Source organism: Crocodylus siamensis, chromosome 9 (genome assembly GCF_052110815.1).
Source record: "Crocodylus siamensis isolate JL-2025a chromosome 9, ASM5211081v1, whole genome shotgun sequence".
In the NCBI taxonomy this organism is placed as follows: Eukaryota; Metazoa; Chordata; order Crocodylia; family Crocodylidae; genus Crocodylus; species Crocodylus siamensis.
Genome location: NC_143403.1, coordinates 16661731 through 16676566, shown reverse-complemented (window position 1 = coordinate 16676566; position 14836 = coordinate 16661731). Strand labels below are relative to the sequence as shown.

General features: G+C 43.3%; 1 protein-coding gene across 1 annotated transcript in view; it reads right to left on the bottom strand.

The window, feature by feature from the left end:
* Positions 1-14836, bottom strand: part of PEPD (peptidase D) — a 215007-nt gene that overhangs the window by 155852 nt on the left and 44319 nt on the right. The window contains exon 7 of the mRNA XM_090063288.1: positions 437-481. Within this exon, the coding sequence (XP_089919414.1) occupies positions 437-481 (45 nt within the window). The remainder of the gene's footprint in view (positions 1-436; positions 482-14836) is intronic.

The window sequence follows — 14836 nt, the reverse complement described above, 5'->3', positions numbered from 1 at the left end:
GGAATGGGCTCCATGTACAGCGCACAGGGCCATGTCACACCCTACATGCTGCCTGTGGGTCAACAGGCAGCACTGTGGGTCAGGCAATAGTGAGCTGCATCTTTGATACCCTACTGTAAAGGCGTTCTACAGTAATGCAGCAGGAACCAAGAACTATTGGTAGGTCTTCAGAAGTGTTACTTAACTGTTGTTCATCTCATGCTAAAAAAAAAAAAAACATGCTCTTTTTTTAAAACTAAAAAACAAATCTTTCACGTGTTACTTTCTTACCCAATACCAAAAAAAGTTGTCAGACAGTAAATTAGAGGGTCTGTTGACCAACCCACTGAAAAAAAGGCTCTAACAGTGAATTGACCTTTACCAGGTTTTACTGGGAGGAAAAAAAAAAACCAAGTTGCAACAGGGATTAGGAAAAGAAAAGATACAAGCTACTTACCATTCCGCAATTTCAGGATGAAGAATTTTGTTGTTCACATTAAATCTAATATGAACAAAAAAAACAACACACGAATTAACACTACTAATATTGTAAATTTTGTAAGCCTACTTTTTAAAGTATGGCATATAGCATCTCAGCTGATAACATGATACCCTGAGAAATTTTAATTACTAAATACATATGCATCACAATTTATAAACCACAGAATAAGGCCAATCCTGCAAATGCACATGCTTATCACTTATGTGATGAATCTCTTTCAAAGCAATGGGACTAATGATATATGTACATTAAAGTAATTGCTTAAATAGATGATCAGGGTCACAGTGCACATGTACACTACCTAAGAACATTTTTTCTTAAATGGGTGAAATAGAATTGATCAATCCTACCCTTCAAACATATTTGACAAATGTTAAAATAATGAGCTGCCATTTTTACTGTCCAAGTCCATTAGAAGTTTCCTATCTTTACAAGCACAACTAGTATTAGGGCAAACAAACTCTGACTTAAAGATAAACTTTAAAAGAAAAATTTAAAAGAGGACTTCTCTTTGCAATATGAAAGGCTCCATCTCAACTCAGCCTCCCAAGTATGTGGATTTTTTTCCTTTTTCCTCCTTACATGCAATTCTAGACCACAGTTTTTCAACCTTTTTTAATAAGTGTACCCCCAGTAGCCAGACATGGAGTGGGAGAAGGGGGGCCGTGGGGGGAGGCAGATGCAGAGGGGCAGCAGAGCAGGGTGGTGGGTGGTGGTGCTCTGTACCCCCCACACCCATGCGTATCCCATAGGGGCTTCCCAAGTACTCCTGGGGGTATGCATAAGCCCTGGTTGACAACCCCTGCTGAAGACCTTTTAAATCACCAATATTACAAGAATTACCAATGAAAATCAAGTAATTAAGAAGTAGTAGGGAGAGGGAGCTAAATTTATTTAAAAACAACAACTTTAAAAACTACAGAACATTTCAAATAAGATATATTTTGTTATAATGCTATGGGTATTAGTTCTCATAATACAAAATGTTACAACTCTGTGGGCACGTCCAGACGAGCCTGCACGTGCTTCTTGCAGCATCTCAAACCCCTTTGAGATGCTATAAGAGGCACGTGCAGAAATGAGAAAATGTTCCCCATGCTGAAAGTTTAAGGCTGGGGTTGGGGGGGGGCAGCTATTGGGGGCCAGGGGTGCAAGTGGGGGATTGGGCCAGGAAAGTGGCCATTGGGAAGTCTGGGGGCTGGGGGCGGGGGGGGGGGGGTAAAGCCAGGTGGGGAAGCAATCCAGGTGGCTGGGGGACCAAGCAGGGGTGAGACAGGGCATGTGGGCCCTGCAGGGAGAGTAGCCCCTGATGGGGGACCATAGCCCTTGTTGAGGGGCAACAAAATATATCTTCATGTATTCATGACATATGTATTTAGAGTTCACTTTAGTATTATGATAGTGACACTGGTAGTTTTCCAAAATCGCTAGATATATCACTAAAACATTGCCCAACTGACTGCTGTCTCTCTCTCTCTCTCTCTCTCTCTCTCTCTCTCTCTCTCTAGTGGTCTTTTGTTTTAACTGTGGAGGAACATGGATTTTGGGGTATTTTACAGAGTGACTCTGGGATTTTTTTAATCAGGGATTTTTCAGTTTTCCAATAGGGAACACCAGAATTCCTGGTAGGGAGGCCAGTGGCAGGACCCTGCCTGCTCAGAGCTGGCACCTTGGACCCATCTGGCTGTGACTGACCTCCTGGCCAACTGGAGCCAGGAGGACAGGCTTTGACAGTTCAAAGCAGGCCACTACACCCAGAACATCTTCTGGGCGATAGCTACCCATATGGCCAGGCAGAGGGCACACATGGCAGTAGTGCCGCAAAAAGGCCAACTCTGCAGCCACAGCCCACTGGCCCAGAGGTGCAGATGCCTCACCCAGGTCTGGCAGGTGCACAGCAGGTCACAGTCAGGCAGCAGCCCCCACTGCCAGACTGCTGCAGTGGGTAAAGGGTGCAGGGAGCACTCAAACTGCTTCAGCAGTCCAGCTGGCACAAGGGGTACTGTACCCAGGTACCAACTGTCTTGGCCCCAGCAACTCCTGAGAGCGAGTAGCCCTGAGCTACTTTCCAGGACAGCTTTTTATACTGCTGGGAACAGCACAGGTGCTGGCCCTGGGCTGTAGCTCCCCCTGGCTGCAGATCTGGGAGGAGCCAGGCAGGGTTCTTTTGCCCCAAGTGGCACAATTTGTTCCACAACAAAGTAAATGTCCCAGCTCAGATTTGCAGCACTATTTGAGCTGTAGCAAGCACATGTGCTTGCATGTGTGGACACGCCCTGTGATTCTCCAATCGATTTTCCAGAGAAACTCAGACTTTGCATGCTTGACATTTCTGAAGCATTAATGTAAAGGATTTTCTAGACTTCTTTATGCATCGTGAAAAAAGGCAAAATTCCAACTTTTAAAAACAGTCTTTGCAAGTTGCATTGGGAGCCTTCTGCATCTTCAGATGGCAAAGTGATAGCCTATGTATCTATGAATACACCAATATAGAGTATTTCAAGAACACGTATGTGTTCATGAACCTATAAAAACAAACAAACAAACAAACAAACAAAAAAAATCAAACAATGTAAACTGTCAATGGCTTTGTGCTCCTATTCCAACAGCATCAGACAAAGTCCAGACTTCAACAAATTCAAATTGCACAACATTCAGTACTAAGGGTGTTTATTTCGGAACTGGCAGAATGGCAGCACAATGTGAAAACCTCATACCATAAAGCTCTGCATCTAATATTGCACAACACAATTAGTCACCTAGAAGAGAGTCTAGTCACATGCACCAACACTGAAGATAATGGGCATTTTCTTCAGGAATAGTTTATCAGAAACCTAGAAACCATGCTGTTAAAGCAGTTCAACAAAACTAATACTGGTTAGCAAGAGCCAGTTAGATACAAAGCTACATAAAAGAAAAAACTGATGAACAAGATAATAAAATTAATCTACAAAAGGTTCAATGAACAAAAGATTGAATTCTCTCTCTGACTGAAAGGTGTTCTTCCATACTCCTAATGAGAGATTCAGAAACAAAAAATGCAGAGGAATATATAAGTTTCACATGAAAGAGCAGGCATTACTTTTGGTAAGCAAGATCAATACATCAGAAAAAGCACAGAAAATTGAGAGAGAAGACTGATGCAGAAAGGTGGCATACGGACATAGTGCACAGCTAGCAGCTCTACCTAACTTTACATCACTAGGTACAAGCAGTTCAAAGTTATGAAGAGGGAATTATATACATTAGTGAGCTAATACACTCATATATAAAGACAGGGGAGGGTGCATTATAAGTTACAAAAATGGCAAAATTGCAACCTTTAAGAACTTACCAAATTACACAATTGTTTGACTTTGGGTGATGTTAAAGGTTACCTTTACACCGTCATAAAAGCACTTAAAATGGGAGCATTCAGCCATTAAAGGGTGTTATCCCATGCTAAGTACCCTCTAAACATTTAGAGACGAGACAATTCAAGTGAGGATTATCTATGATCCATTTTACCCCGGTCATTGCAGAGTATTGTTAGTATACTGTGGGGAGACAAAATATTTAATTTACAATCCTCTAGCATCCCAGAATACACAGCTCCCAGCCCCTCTGCCCTTCCCACCCTCCAAACCTCTACTAATTTTGCCCTGGCAGCTCTGAGAACAGAACCATTCAGATTAACTGCAGTGAGACCACGGAGTCTAGGGAGGCACGCTTCCCCAGGCTCTATAGTCTCGCCACCTGGAAGCGGAGCCACCATGTTAACTGCAGCAGATCATGGAGCCCAGGGAAGACTGCTCTCTCAAACTCCATGGTCTGGCAGTGTTGCACGTTCCAACATAACCCAGCACCGATTCCCCCAGCACCTAAGCAGCCATAGTGCAGCCTACTGAGCATGCTCAGAAAGAGAATGCAGGACAAGCCTAACTATATAGAATCAAAACTCTGTGCATGCGACCAAAATAAAAAGTGGCTACCTAACTACTACTTGGATACAAAGGTAAAATAGGATTTACTTCTGAATACACCAGAAGTTAGACAGAGTATGTAAAGCACAGATTTGGTGTTTGTGGCCTTGGATTCAGTTCCTGTCTTTATCACCAATTTGTTATATGGTCACAGGCAACTCAGATACCCTCTCTACTTCTAAACCTGGTAAGCTTTAATATCATGGTGAAATATTTTAATCATGATAATGTTATATGCTTCCTTACCCATTTCTTCTACTGAGTGAGTGTAGAATGCTGCTTCAAAATATGTTAGAGGCCAAACACCTCAGTTTTGCCATGGTTTTAAAAACTTCTTGGCTTAAAGAACTCAGAATATGCAGAACTCATTAATGCCTACTGATGAGATGAGAAAGTATGTTTCCAACCAGACATCTAGATCTCCTAGGATGAATTTTCTCCTCTGTTCCATGCTGTTCAGTCAGCAAGTTACAGTGAAACGTACAACATTTTGGTCCTTTTTCTTTCCTCCTCCTTTTCACTTTTTTCTCCTCACTTCTCCCCCCTTCCCATTCATTTCAAACAGTCTATTTTCAAGACTTTATTCCTCCCAAGCCACAGCCCCCAAACTGGTTTCTCCACCACTGAGCTACATGCCACCTTTCCCCTACCTCTTCCACACCAGAAGAGCAAGAGAGTCCTGGTTCCTGCCCATGCCTGTACTCACCATCCCTTTGGTGGCAAGTCACAGTTGTGCAGGCCTGAGACAGCATTAAACCTTAACCTGTGCATGCTCAGAAACTATTCTAACTTTATGACAGTATAACATTTCACAGATTTAAAATGTTTTAAAGGTATCCTGTTACAGAACCTTTTGTTACCATTTCTGTCTATTACTCTATAGTCATGGGTGGTTCCACTGTCCTTCGTAGGAAAAAAAAAAGTGTTTGTGCACATGCACACGGGTGTGTATGTTGATCCAGTTTTCCTGCTGTGAACACTCTGGTAGCTTAGTGGAGTCCATGCCTTTGAAACGAACAGGTAATATGACCCTTGGCAAGAAACTTGTCTTTTGTACTTTCTGTAAAATGGGCACAAGGCTTTACCTACCTCGCATGGCTATTTTGAAACATGATGCTTATAAAATCCTTTCAGAACTTCTGTATAAGCACTGTATAAATCATCTTAAATATTAGGTTATGTCTGCAGTAAAGAACTGCTTAGAAGACAGCAAAGTAATCTTGTACTCATCTGATACATTAAATATGTGATATTCCAAATGGCTTGATGTAAAAGATGCAACTGTGTCCTCTCTAAATAGAACTGTTTGAACTGTTTGCATTTGGAGCAAACTCTAGGACTCATGACAGAGCCAAGAGTCTGCTGATCTCATCTATGAGGCTCCTCTCTTTAGTCATGTCTGAGTCAATTTTTAAGAAAGGTCTGACATTTTCCAATAGGGAATGGAAAAGAGACGATGCTTGGTCTTGACATCGTGACATCAGAAAGGTTTTAAAACTACTTTTTTTTTTTTTATTTTACATAGACAAAGTTTCTGGCCAGCCTTGTTTTACAGAATGAGAAGATAGATGGTTAGCCACAATAAGTAGACTTAAAAAAAAACAACAACTAATGAAACATGCTTTGCACGTTAAGAGATAACTGAATATAAAATCAATTCTATTTGAGGATGCAATTCAATAGAGTATTTCTTAGTTTGTATAGATTGAATGGAAGTATTAACAGAAACTGCAGATTGACATTTTGCTACCGGTAGAATTTGCTTCGTCTCTGGAGCCCATGTGTCACATTTTCTAAGGACTGTCAATTTGCAAATTGCTGTAAGATATAGAATTAGGTTGATTTCTGTGATCCTCCTAGTATTAGGACAATCTGTGGTTCATTTTTTAAAGCAGAATTGTTTACTGTCAGGCATAAACTAAAAGGAATAAAAGACATCTTAGGTCATGCTTCTATAGAAAATATTGTTGCTTCCACACCTATTTGTATAGTTTTGTTAATAACTGTATGCTTTCTCCTTATGGTTAAAACTTAGCCAAAATCCTTTAACGTGCACCATATTTACTCAAATCTAAGATAAGCCCTCCCCCCATCAGCACGGGGAGAAAGCCCCTCGTCCTAGATGCATGTACAAAGCGGGGGGGGGGGGGGCAGGTGGCTGCCACAGCTCTGATTCTGGCCCCGAGCCCCCACCCACAGCAGCTTTCTCCCCAACCCCTTCCCTACTTGCCCTCTGCAGCGTCCACTTCCCTCCCCCCCGCCCCCCGCCCCAGGTGCATCTCGGTTTTGGCTTGGGCTAGGTTCCCTCCCAGTCACCGAGCACACGGAACTGTCCCCTGCCTGGCCAATTAGCAGCACTGACACTGCCGCAGGGCTGGGCAAGGGCTGAGATTCACATGCTGTGCTCCAGGAGGGAACAGAGGATGGGCAGTATCGGGCAGTAAGGGGGACAAGGGACAGGCAGAGACTGCAGGAAGCAGAAAGGGGCAGAGATTGTGGAGAGTGGCAAAGGCTTTAGGGAGTGGTACAAGGGGACCAGGGGGAGCAGGAAGGCTGCAAGGGGAAGAAGTAGGGAGAGCAGAGGGCAAAGGGGCTACCTGACCCATCCCCCTCACTCCCCAGCCACTGCTTTCCCTGCCGTAGCAGCAGGAGGGGGACAAATCAAGACAACCCTATGATAATTAGATTCTATGTCTGAAAATTATAACAAATTTATACAATTTTCTATATATAGAATCTAATTACTAAGGGGGCGGGGGGAGTCTTAAATTCAGAGTCGACATTGATTTTAGTAAATACAGTGATTTCTTAGCAATAAGGCAATTTAAGGGTCCTGTAGTAATGAATTATTGGTACAGGAACCTTAACTCTAAATGGGAAGTGCCACAGTCCTACCACTTGGGCGGTGAACTTCTTGGCTATCAAAGACTGAAGAGCATCGAGCTCTTAAGTGTCGATTTCCAAGGAAGAGTACAGTAAACGAGGCTCATCTTTAACTAAACCAATGCCATATCACTATAGTGTGATTTTATACCAGGGGTGGGCAAAATCCAGCCCCTGGGCCCAATCGGGCCTGCCAGGTGACTGAACCCCGCTCGTGGCTGCCCCTCACACTGGGGCAGCCTGCGCTGGACCCCTGCCGATGCCCACAGCCCAGCACCGGTCAGCACGTGCAGGGCTGTTTCTCGGTGTAGCCGAGTGCTGCTCTGTTCCCCCTGCCTCCAGCAGCAGCTCCTGCTTATGATCTTGCCCCTGCCATGCCACGCTACTCCAAGTGAGCAGCTTCAGCCAGGCAGCTCCTGCTTCAGCTCCCGGGCATTACTTACTGGTTTTTGTCTTTGCTAACCTAGCTAGTATCTATGTGCCATGATGTAAGTGGTTGTCTCAGCTTAGTGCTCCAATAAGCAAACTTATGAGTTGCTTACAGGACAATTTAGGAATGACCTTTAGGGACAAGGTAGGATTAGCCTAGTGGAAACAAGATGGCTGCTTATAAAGTTAGTACTCTCTGTTCCATAAGTAATTAGCTCAGTAAATTTTTTCCAATTGTGCGTGTATGAGCATACATGCATTTCTCAGGCCTAAGGCAATGCTCCAAATGAGGTTTATTTTTCTATTTGTTTTATAAAGTCCTTCATACCTTGCTATCTTTTTTATTATGAGTTTGACTCTCTTGTTGGACTGTTTTGATTACTTTTGGATATTCCATCTGGTTTTTTATTGTTGTAAGTTTAATACAACATTCTGATTCATAGATGAGATGGTACGCTTACATCTAGATGCATATTTCTAGTGTCTATGCCAACATTTTCTCTAGTTAGTTCTCTAAAATGTATAATATTAACTAAAACAAAGGGACAAGTGGTGTCAATGCTATAGGAAATTAAAATTCGTTACTGGGGGCTTTATTTTCAGATACATAAAGAAAACCTAATAATTGCTCACAGGAGAAAGGCAATTTATGGTCAGTCTTGAGGGCCAAGGTAGGAATGCCCAGGGAACATAATGGAGACAAGAGGCCTATACAGTTGAAAAAAAGATCAGTTAGCTCAGACAATGTCCCAGGAGATGTTCAAAAGAATGAGGCAGAGAAGCAACACCATTAGGACCAAGAAAGGTATGTTCTGTCAGGAGCAGATGAACATCCTACATGCCAAGAGAGTCAGCTTATTTCTATTATTATCCACAGCAAAAAAGCACCAGAGCAGAGTTAACTAAGAGACAAATGGAATTAGCAGAAAAAAGAAGGATCCCTGAAAAGCAACTTCATCTTAACCAGTTCCGTGGAAGGCAGGAAGGCAGCTTCATAACTGCCCCACAAAGTCTGGCTAACCAATATATTGCAGGAGGCAACACAACAGCAATGGTACATATGATTAAGAGTCTGGAATTGCACCTTATGATTGTTCTGTCAAACAGCTCAGCTTCAGCAATCCTTAAAGATATCACAATGCATTTAAACATGCTGGTAAGCACTGAATGAAGGGCAATAAAATAACTCTGATACTGTACCCAGATTTTTTTTAAGTCTGCTGCAAAAAAAATAAAAAATACAATGAATCCAGGGAAGGTGTTTGAAGTTGCAAGTGATTAAGGAAGGAATAGATTTCAACAGAAGATCACTTTTCACTGAGGTCAATTAGCTAGCAGTTCTCAATACCCAGACCGACTACTTTCGTCAAAGAAATGAAATAACTTTGAATGACAGAACTGACAGCCCCTTGAGAAGACAGAACTATATGAGAGAAGTGAAGGAATGGAGTATATAGTGACAAGTGGTTTCAGGACATGGTATCTGTCAAAACAGGTGAAATGGAGCAGATCTTTCACATATTCAGCAAAAAAAAAATGAGTGTCCATTTACATTGTGAGTGAGGAGCAGAAGAGGAAGGGAAGAAAAAAAAAGTCTCACTTTTGTCGAAGACAGCAAAAAAGAGCACCATAGGGTATGGCTATATTGCTCCCACTGAGAAGCATGCCACTGCCACTCGCTCCTGCACATGTCCTACCCCAAAAACGTAACCACTTCAGAGAGGCCATTGGACACTCCCTCTTAATTTGCTTACTTGTACAAGATTGGGCCTGCTCAAAAAATGCTATTTTGCTTGGAGCAGGAGTGGACAGGGGAGTTGTACTTCTCAGTGGTACTCCTGGGCTCAGCATGAAGGCAATGCAAATTTAACCATTATTGGGCGCACACATCAATAAAGGCTTTCTGGGCCAATACCAATGGCCAATTATTAAAAGAGCCATATCAGCCAATACCAATCTGATTACCAATAGGCAGCCTGGCAGCTCAGAAAACAGCATCCAGCTGGTAAGTCTGCTGGGGGGAAGGGGCAGGGTGGGAAGGGGAGTGGGGGCAGATCAAGGCCCCTGCAGTGAGGGAGGGAGAGAGGCTGGGGCAGGTGCTATCAGCTGGGGCAGGGCAGGGCACAGCATACAGCTGCAAGTGGCTTGTCCAAGAGGTGTGGGGGGACTCCCGCTGCTGCACGCACCCCAGGGGAGGCATGGGGGGGGTGCCCCCTGGACCTGCATGTGGAGTGAGGGCAGGCTGCTTCAGGAGGCTGGAGCCAGGGGCAATGCCAGGCTCTTCCTGGCAGGGGGGTTGGGCCAGATCTGCGCTTGGGGTGGGCAGTGGCGGCACTAGGAGGGGGGATATGAGGGTGCTATGGCAAATTCTGAGATAGCTGTAACCCTCCCAAAGCCTCCCCTCCCAGTGTCGTCACAGCCTGCCCCAAGAACAGCCCCAACCCAACACCTCCCACCAGGAAGAGCCCAGCGCCATCCCCAGCCCACAACAGCAGCGCGACCTCGCCTCGTGCACAGATCTGGGGGGCACTTGCCCCTCGTGCCTCCCCCAAGATGCGTGCAGCAGTGGAAGCCACCACCTCCACCCCTTCCTGTGCCCCCCGGACAAGCTGCTTGCAGCTCTGTCCCACACCTCACCCCACCTGGGCAGCGCCTGCCCCAGCCCCACTTCCTTCCGCACTGTGGGGGCCTTGATCTGCCCCCCTTCCCTCCCCTGCACATCTTCCCCGCAACAGACTTACCAGCCAGACAATGGTCTTTAATTGCATGCATCCTGAGGCTGCACAAATGCACGTGGCATTTATTGGTTACATTATCGGCCACATAGGCCAAAAAAAGCAAATTGCCAATGCTGTCAATTTTCCTTTTATTGGTGCCAATATAATATGAACCAATGCATCAGTGTACCTCTGACCTTTGTACTAATGAATGTGGAGAGATGTGTGCATCTGAGCTCTTAAGGGGGGAAAGTATCTGCTAAACAGCTAGAAGTCTTTCCTAAAAAAGTAGAGACAGTTCCACAGAAGTAACCAGAGGATGTCATTACTACAAAAGGGAAAAACCATAATAAATTATTATTAAGACCCTTAAGTGACCCAGGATGCATGATGCAAAGAGCACAGGCACAAGCCAAGTGCTAAATGGGTTCACTTCCTACCTGAATAATGACTAGAAACAGATCATGTTTAGAGAGGTGATCAGTAGCAGTGACCGTTCAGCAATATACACTGGAGCAAAAAAACACCTTTTATTAACTAAGACAAAAAAAGAATCATAGAAAATGAGGGTTAGAAGGGATCTCAGGAGGTCATCTAGTCCAACCACCAGCTCAAAACAGGACCAGCCCCAACTAGATTATCCCAGTCAAGGCTCTGTCTTGCTTGGTCTTAAAAACTTCCAAGGATGAAGACTCCACAACCTCTCTGGGTGCCTGTTCCAGGACTTTACCTCCTGGTAGCAAGAAAGTTCTCCCTTATATCTAACCTAAGCTTCCCTTGCTGCAACTTAAAAACATTGCTCCTTGTTCTGTCATCTGCCACCACTGAGAACAGTTTGGCTCCATCCTCTTTGGAACCAACCAGTCAGGTAGCTAAAGGCTGTTTAATCCCCCGTTTTCTCTTCTCCAGACTAAATAAACTCAGTTCTCTCAGCCTCTCCTCATAAATTATGTCTCCAGCCCCCCTCACCATTTTCACTGCCCTCTGTTGGACTCTCTCCAATTTGTCTACATTCTTTCTGTAGTAGGGGGCCCAAAATTGGACACTGTACTACAGATGTGGCCTTACCACTGCCATATACAAACGAAGAATCACTTCCCTCCATCTGCTGGCAACACTCCTACTAATGCAGGCCAGTATGCTGTTAGCCACTATAACCTTTTTCTGCAAAGCTGCTGCTGAGCCAGTCGGTCCCCAGCCTATACCTATACATGGAACTGTTCTGTCTTAAGTGCAGGGCTTTGCACTTATCCTTATTGAAACTCATGAAATTTCTTTTTGTCCAATCCTCCAATTTTTTGAGGTCTCTCTGAAAAACAAATTTGGAAGTCTGCAAAGGTTGCTTTTTCAGGCTGAAGTTCAGGTGTCTATACCCAGCCCTGAGCTCTCAACCCTTCAGCTGGCAGTCCCATTGCTTCAAACAGGCCTGCTATCCTGGGAGGAATTACTGTGAGGGCCATAATTTGTTCAACTCATACATAGAAGCATCTGAGGTAGGAATTAGATAAATCAGTTCACCCAAATATACCACATCCACCTACACCTGGAGAACACATTACAAGATCAGCTCTCATGGAAAGCTTTTGTATGGTTTGCCTGAGGAGGAAAGCAAGGCAAGGTAGCTCTTGGCATAAACAGCAATATCTATAGCATAAGCAGAGATTAGGTAGGTATAAGAGACCTTCATCACAATGCTATGAATTTGAATAGGCTACGCCCCTAGTGCACGTGGTGTTTTGAAAGGAAAAAAAAAGGCACAAACTAATTTTTTGGTCACGAAATTGCACACACGCTGTTTTAATCAGCAAATTGATATATACTCCTGTCTTGAAGGAGGGATTGTTTTCTAAACTGTATGCATTCAAATGCATGCCTAATACACAATTTACATATATAGATGCTGGATTTATACATCCAAGCTAGGAACCAGCAATTACATTCTTCCCCCACCTTTTTTTTGTCTTATTTTTTGCACACATGCAGTTTAGAAAATGATGCTGTTAGAAGCTGATTTGAGGAGTGGTAAAAATTTAATCCCTGCTGTTTGCTTTCTGTGTTAGATGTGAGAACTTTCAAAACAAAATGATTTAGTTTATGAACCTAATTCTGAAGTATAACAGCTGAAAACCCACACCATGGGTGTCGCCTATGAGCATATAAAAATAAAATGTGCTGAGAAGAAAGCTGAAAGCAGAACTGGTGCTAAGTGTTTATTTCTAGCTTGTACAGCAACAAATGCGGTTAATCAAAGAGAGGACAAGACGCACACACAATGAGTTAGTGAAAGTCCTACAGAAACACTGTTTTGAGCATTTTAAGATAAGGAGCCTGAAAACAGATTTTTCCCTTCTCTCCCCAGTTTTTATATACATTTATATTTCCCTTATTTTGTGAGCAAATTTTATATTCACAAGATGACTTCTTTTGGCGTATCTTGCTATAACAATCATTCTACTGGTATAGCAAGAAATACAATATTTTAATGAGTATAGCAATAAGGGATGGGGGTGTCAATTATATCATTTGATGAGATCAAGAATACCTCCCAATTATGACAACTTCAGATCTAAGGTACTTTCTATTAAATACATTGGTTTGTGTGTTTTATTTTTAATATCGGTAGATTTCTTAAAGATGCCCACTACTGAGCTCATCTTTAGCTCAGGCATTAACTACTTGAAAAAAATAACATTTTAGTTGAGTAAATTAACACAAAAGCATTTTCTGGAATCTTGATATACAGGGAATGCTAACACAAAACTGAAATGTTCACTGAAACACATTGTGCTAACTCACCAAAACTGAAAGACTTATGCTGATTAAGACCAGCAGGAGTCAGCAACATATGGCCTCAAGACTCACTAGATGCCACCAGTGGAAATGGGGCATGGGATGCAGCTTCAATAGTATATTATTACCAGGGGCTTTGCCCAAGCCTGGGTGAGGGGAGTTGTGCCTACACTACAGCCAGAGGGCAGGGAGAAGTGGTGGCAGGGAAAAAAGCTGCAGAGGCAGTGAACTGCTGACCCACCTCAGACCCAATCTGGGCTGTTCTGAAAATCGCTGACTGCTGCTTTACAGCACTTAGCTAGGCGCCTGATGTCCTATAAGCTAGCTGCAGATGGTAAAAACAAAACAAAACAAAACCACACCACAAGGCAAAACCACTACATTGCTTCCTCAAAAACTTTGATAGCTAAGTGAACAATAAGTCCTGTTCCCCCATATGGTACAGGTATTGTGCAATGACTAGTTAACTGCATAAGACCAGACCAGCTACATGTGCAAAGCAGCTATACTTCGCACGCATAGCAAAGTAACACACAACAAAAAGCTCCCACCAGCTATAAAGTTGTATACATTTTTTAGGTCTAACTTTATAGTTGTTTGCTATCAAGCTTTAATTTGCATGTGTAGCAGGGTCTCCCCTGCAGCTGGGATCCCCATCAGTTTACAGGGCTCCCAGCTGCAGGGGTGCGCTATGCCCAGTTTGAAACCCCCAAGCCTTGGGGATTGCAGCTGTCATGATCCCCAAGGCTCAGGGGTGCCTGAAACCCCTAGCCCACACACAACTTTCAGCCCTGGATGCACATCCCACAGCGTCTCACAACTGACAGGGGGCAAAAGGGGACTTCCAACTGTGGGAGCCTGCTGCTTGCCAGTGCAGGGGGACCAATATGCAATCCTACAATTATGCCTCCTGCTATGCACATACAGCATGTCAAGAGACGCAATTGTGTGGATATCGCATTAGATCCAAGCGTGTCTTCACCTGCACATGTAGAGGGGGCCTTGGAAAAATACAGACACAAGGCAGAACCACTACATAGCTCTCAGATCTCTCAAGAAAGCAAACTGAACAATAATAAACTTATAAAAGGTAGTATACCAAAGTTCAGGTCTAGGATACTTCAACAGTAAAGCAGCCATACTGCCAAAGATTATGAAAATGCAGAATAATTTATTAAAATGGGGATAAAAGGAGTGATGTAACTGGCAGTAGTTAAATTGATACTATAAAAGCTTTTCTGTTTGTATCGATTGTTTTCATCAAGTATTTAGAAATAGCATCATTCTTACTTCTTTAAAAAAGGGAAGACATATCTTAATGTGCCAAACATCCTCAAAAATGAGTAGAGAAGCATAAAGCACAGAAGTGCCATACTTTATTCTGAACTATACCTTTCCTTTTATTTTTATTGAAATGTTAAGTGGTGCAGGAGGCCACGGGCAAAGTTGCTTTCAAATCCAGCTGCAACAATCCATCCTATACCAGCATGAAATGTTTATTCAAATTATTTTACAGAGGAATGCAAACCTTGCGAGTTGATTATATTATATTGTACCCTTTTGCTGAACATATT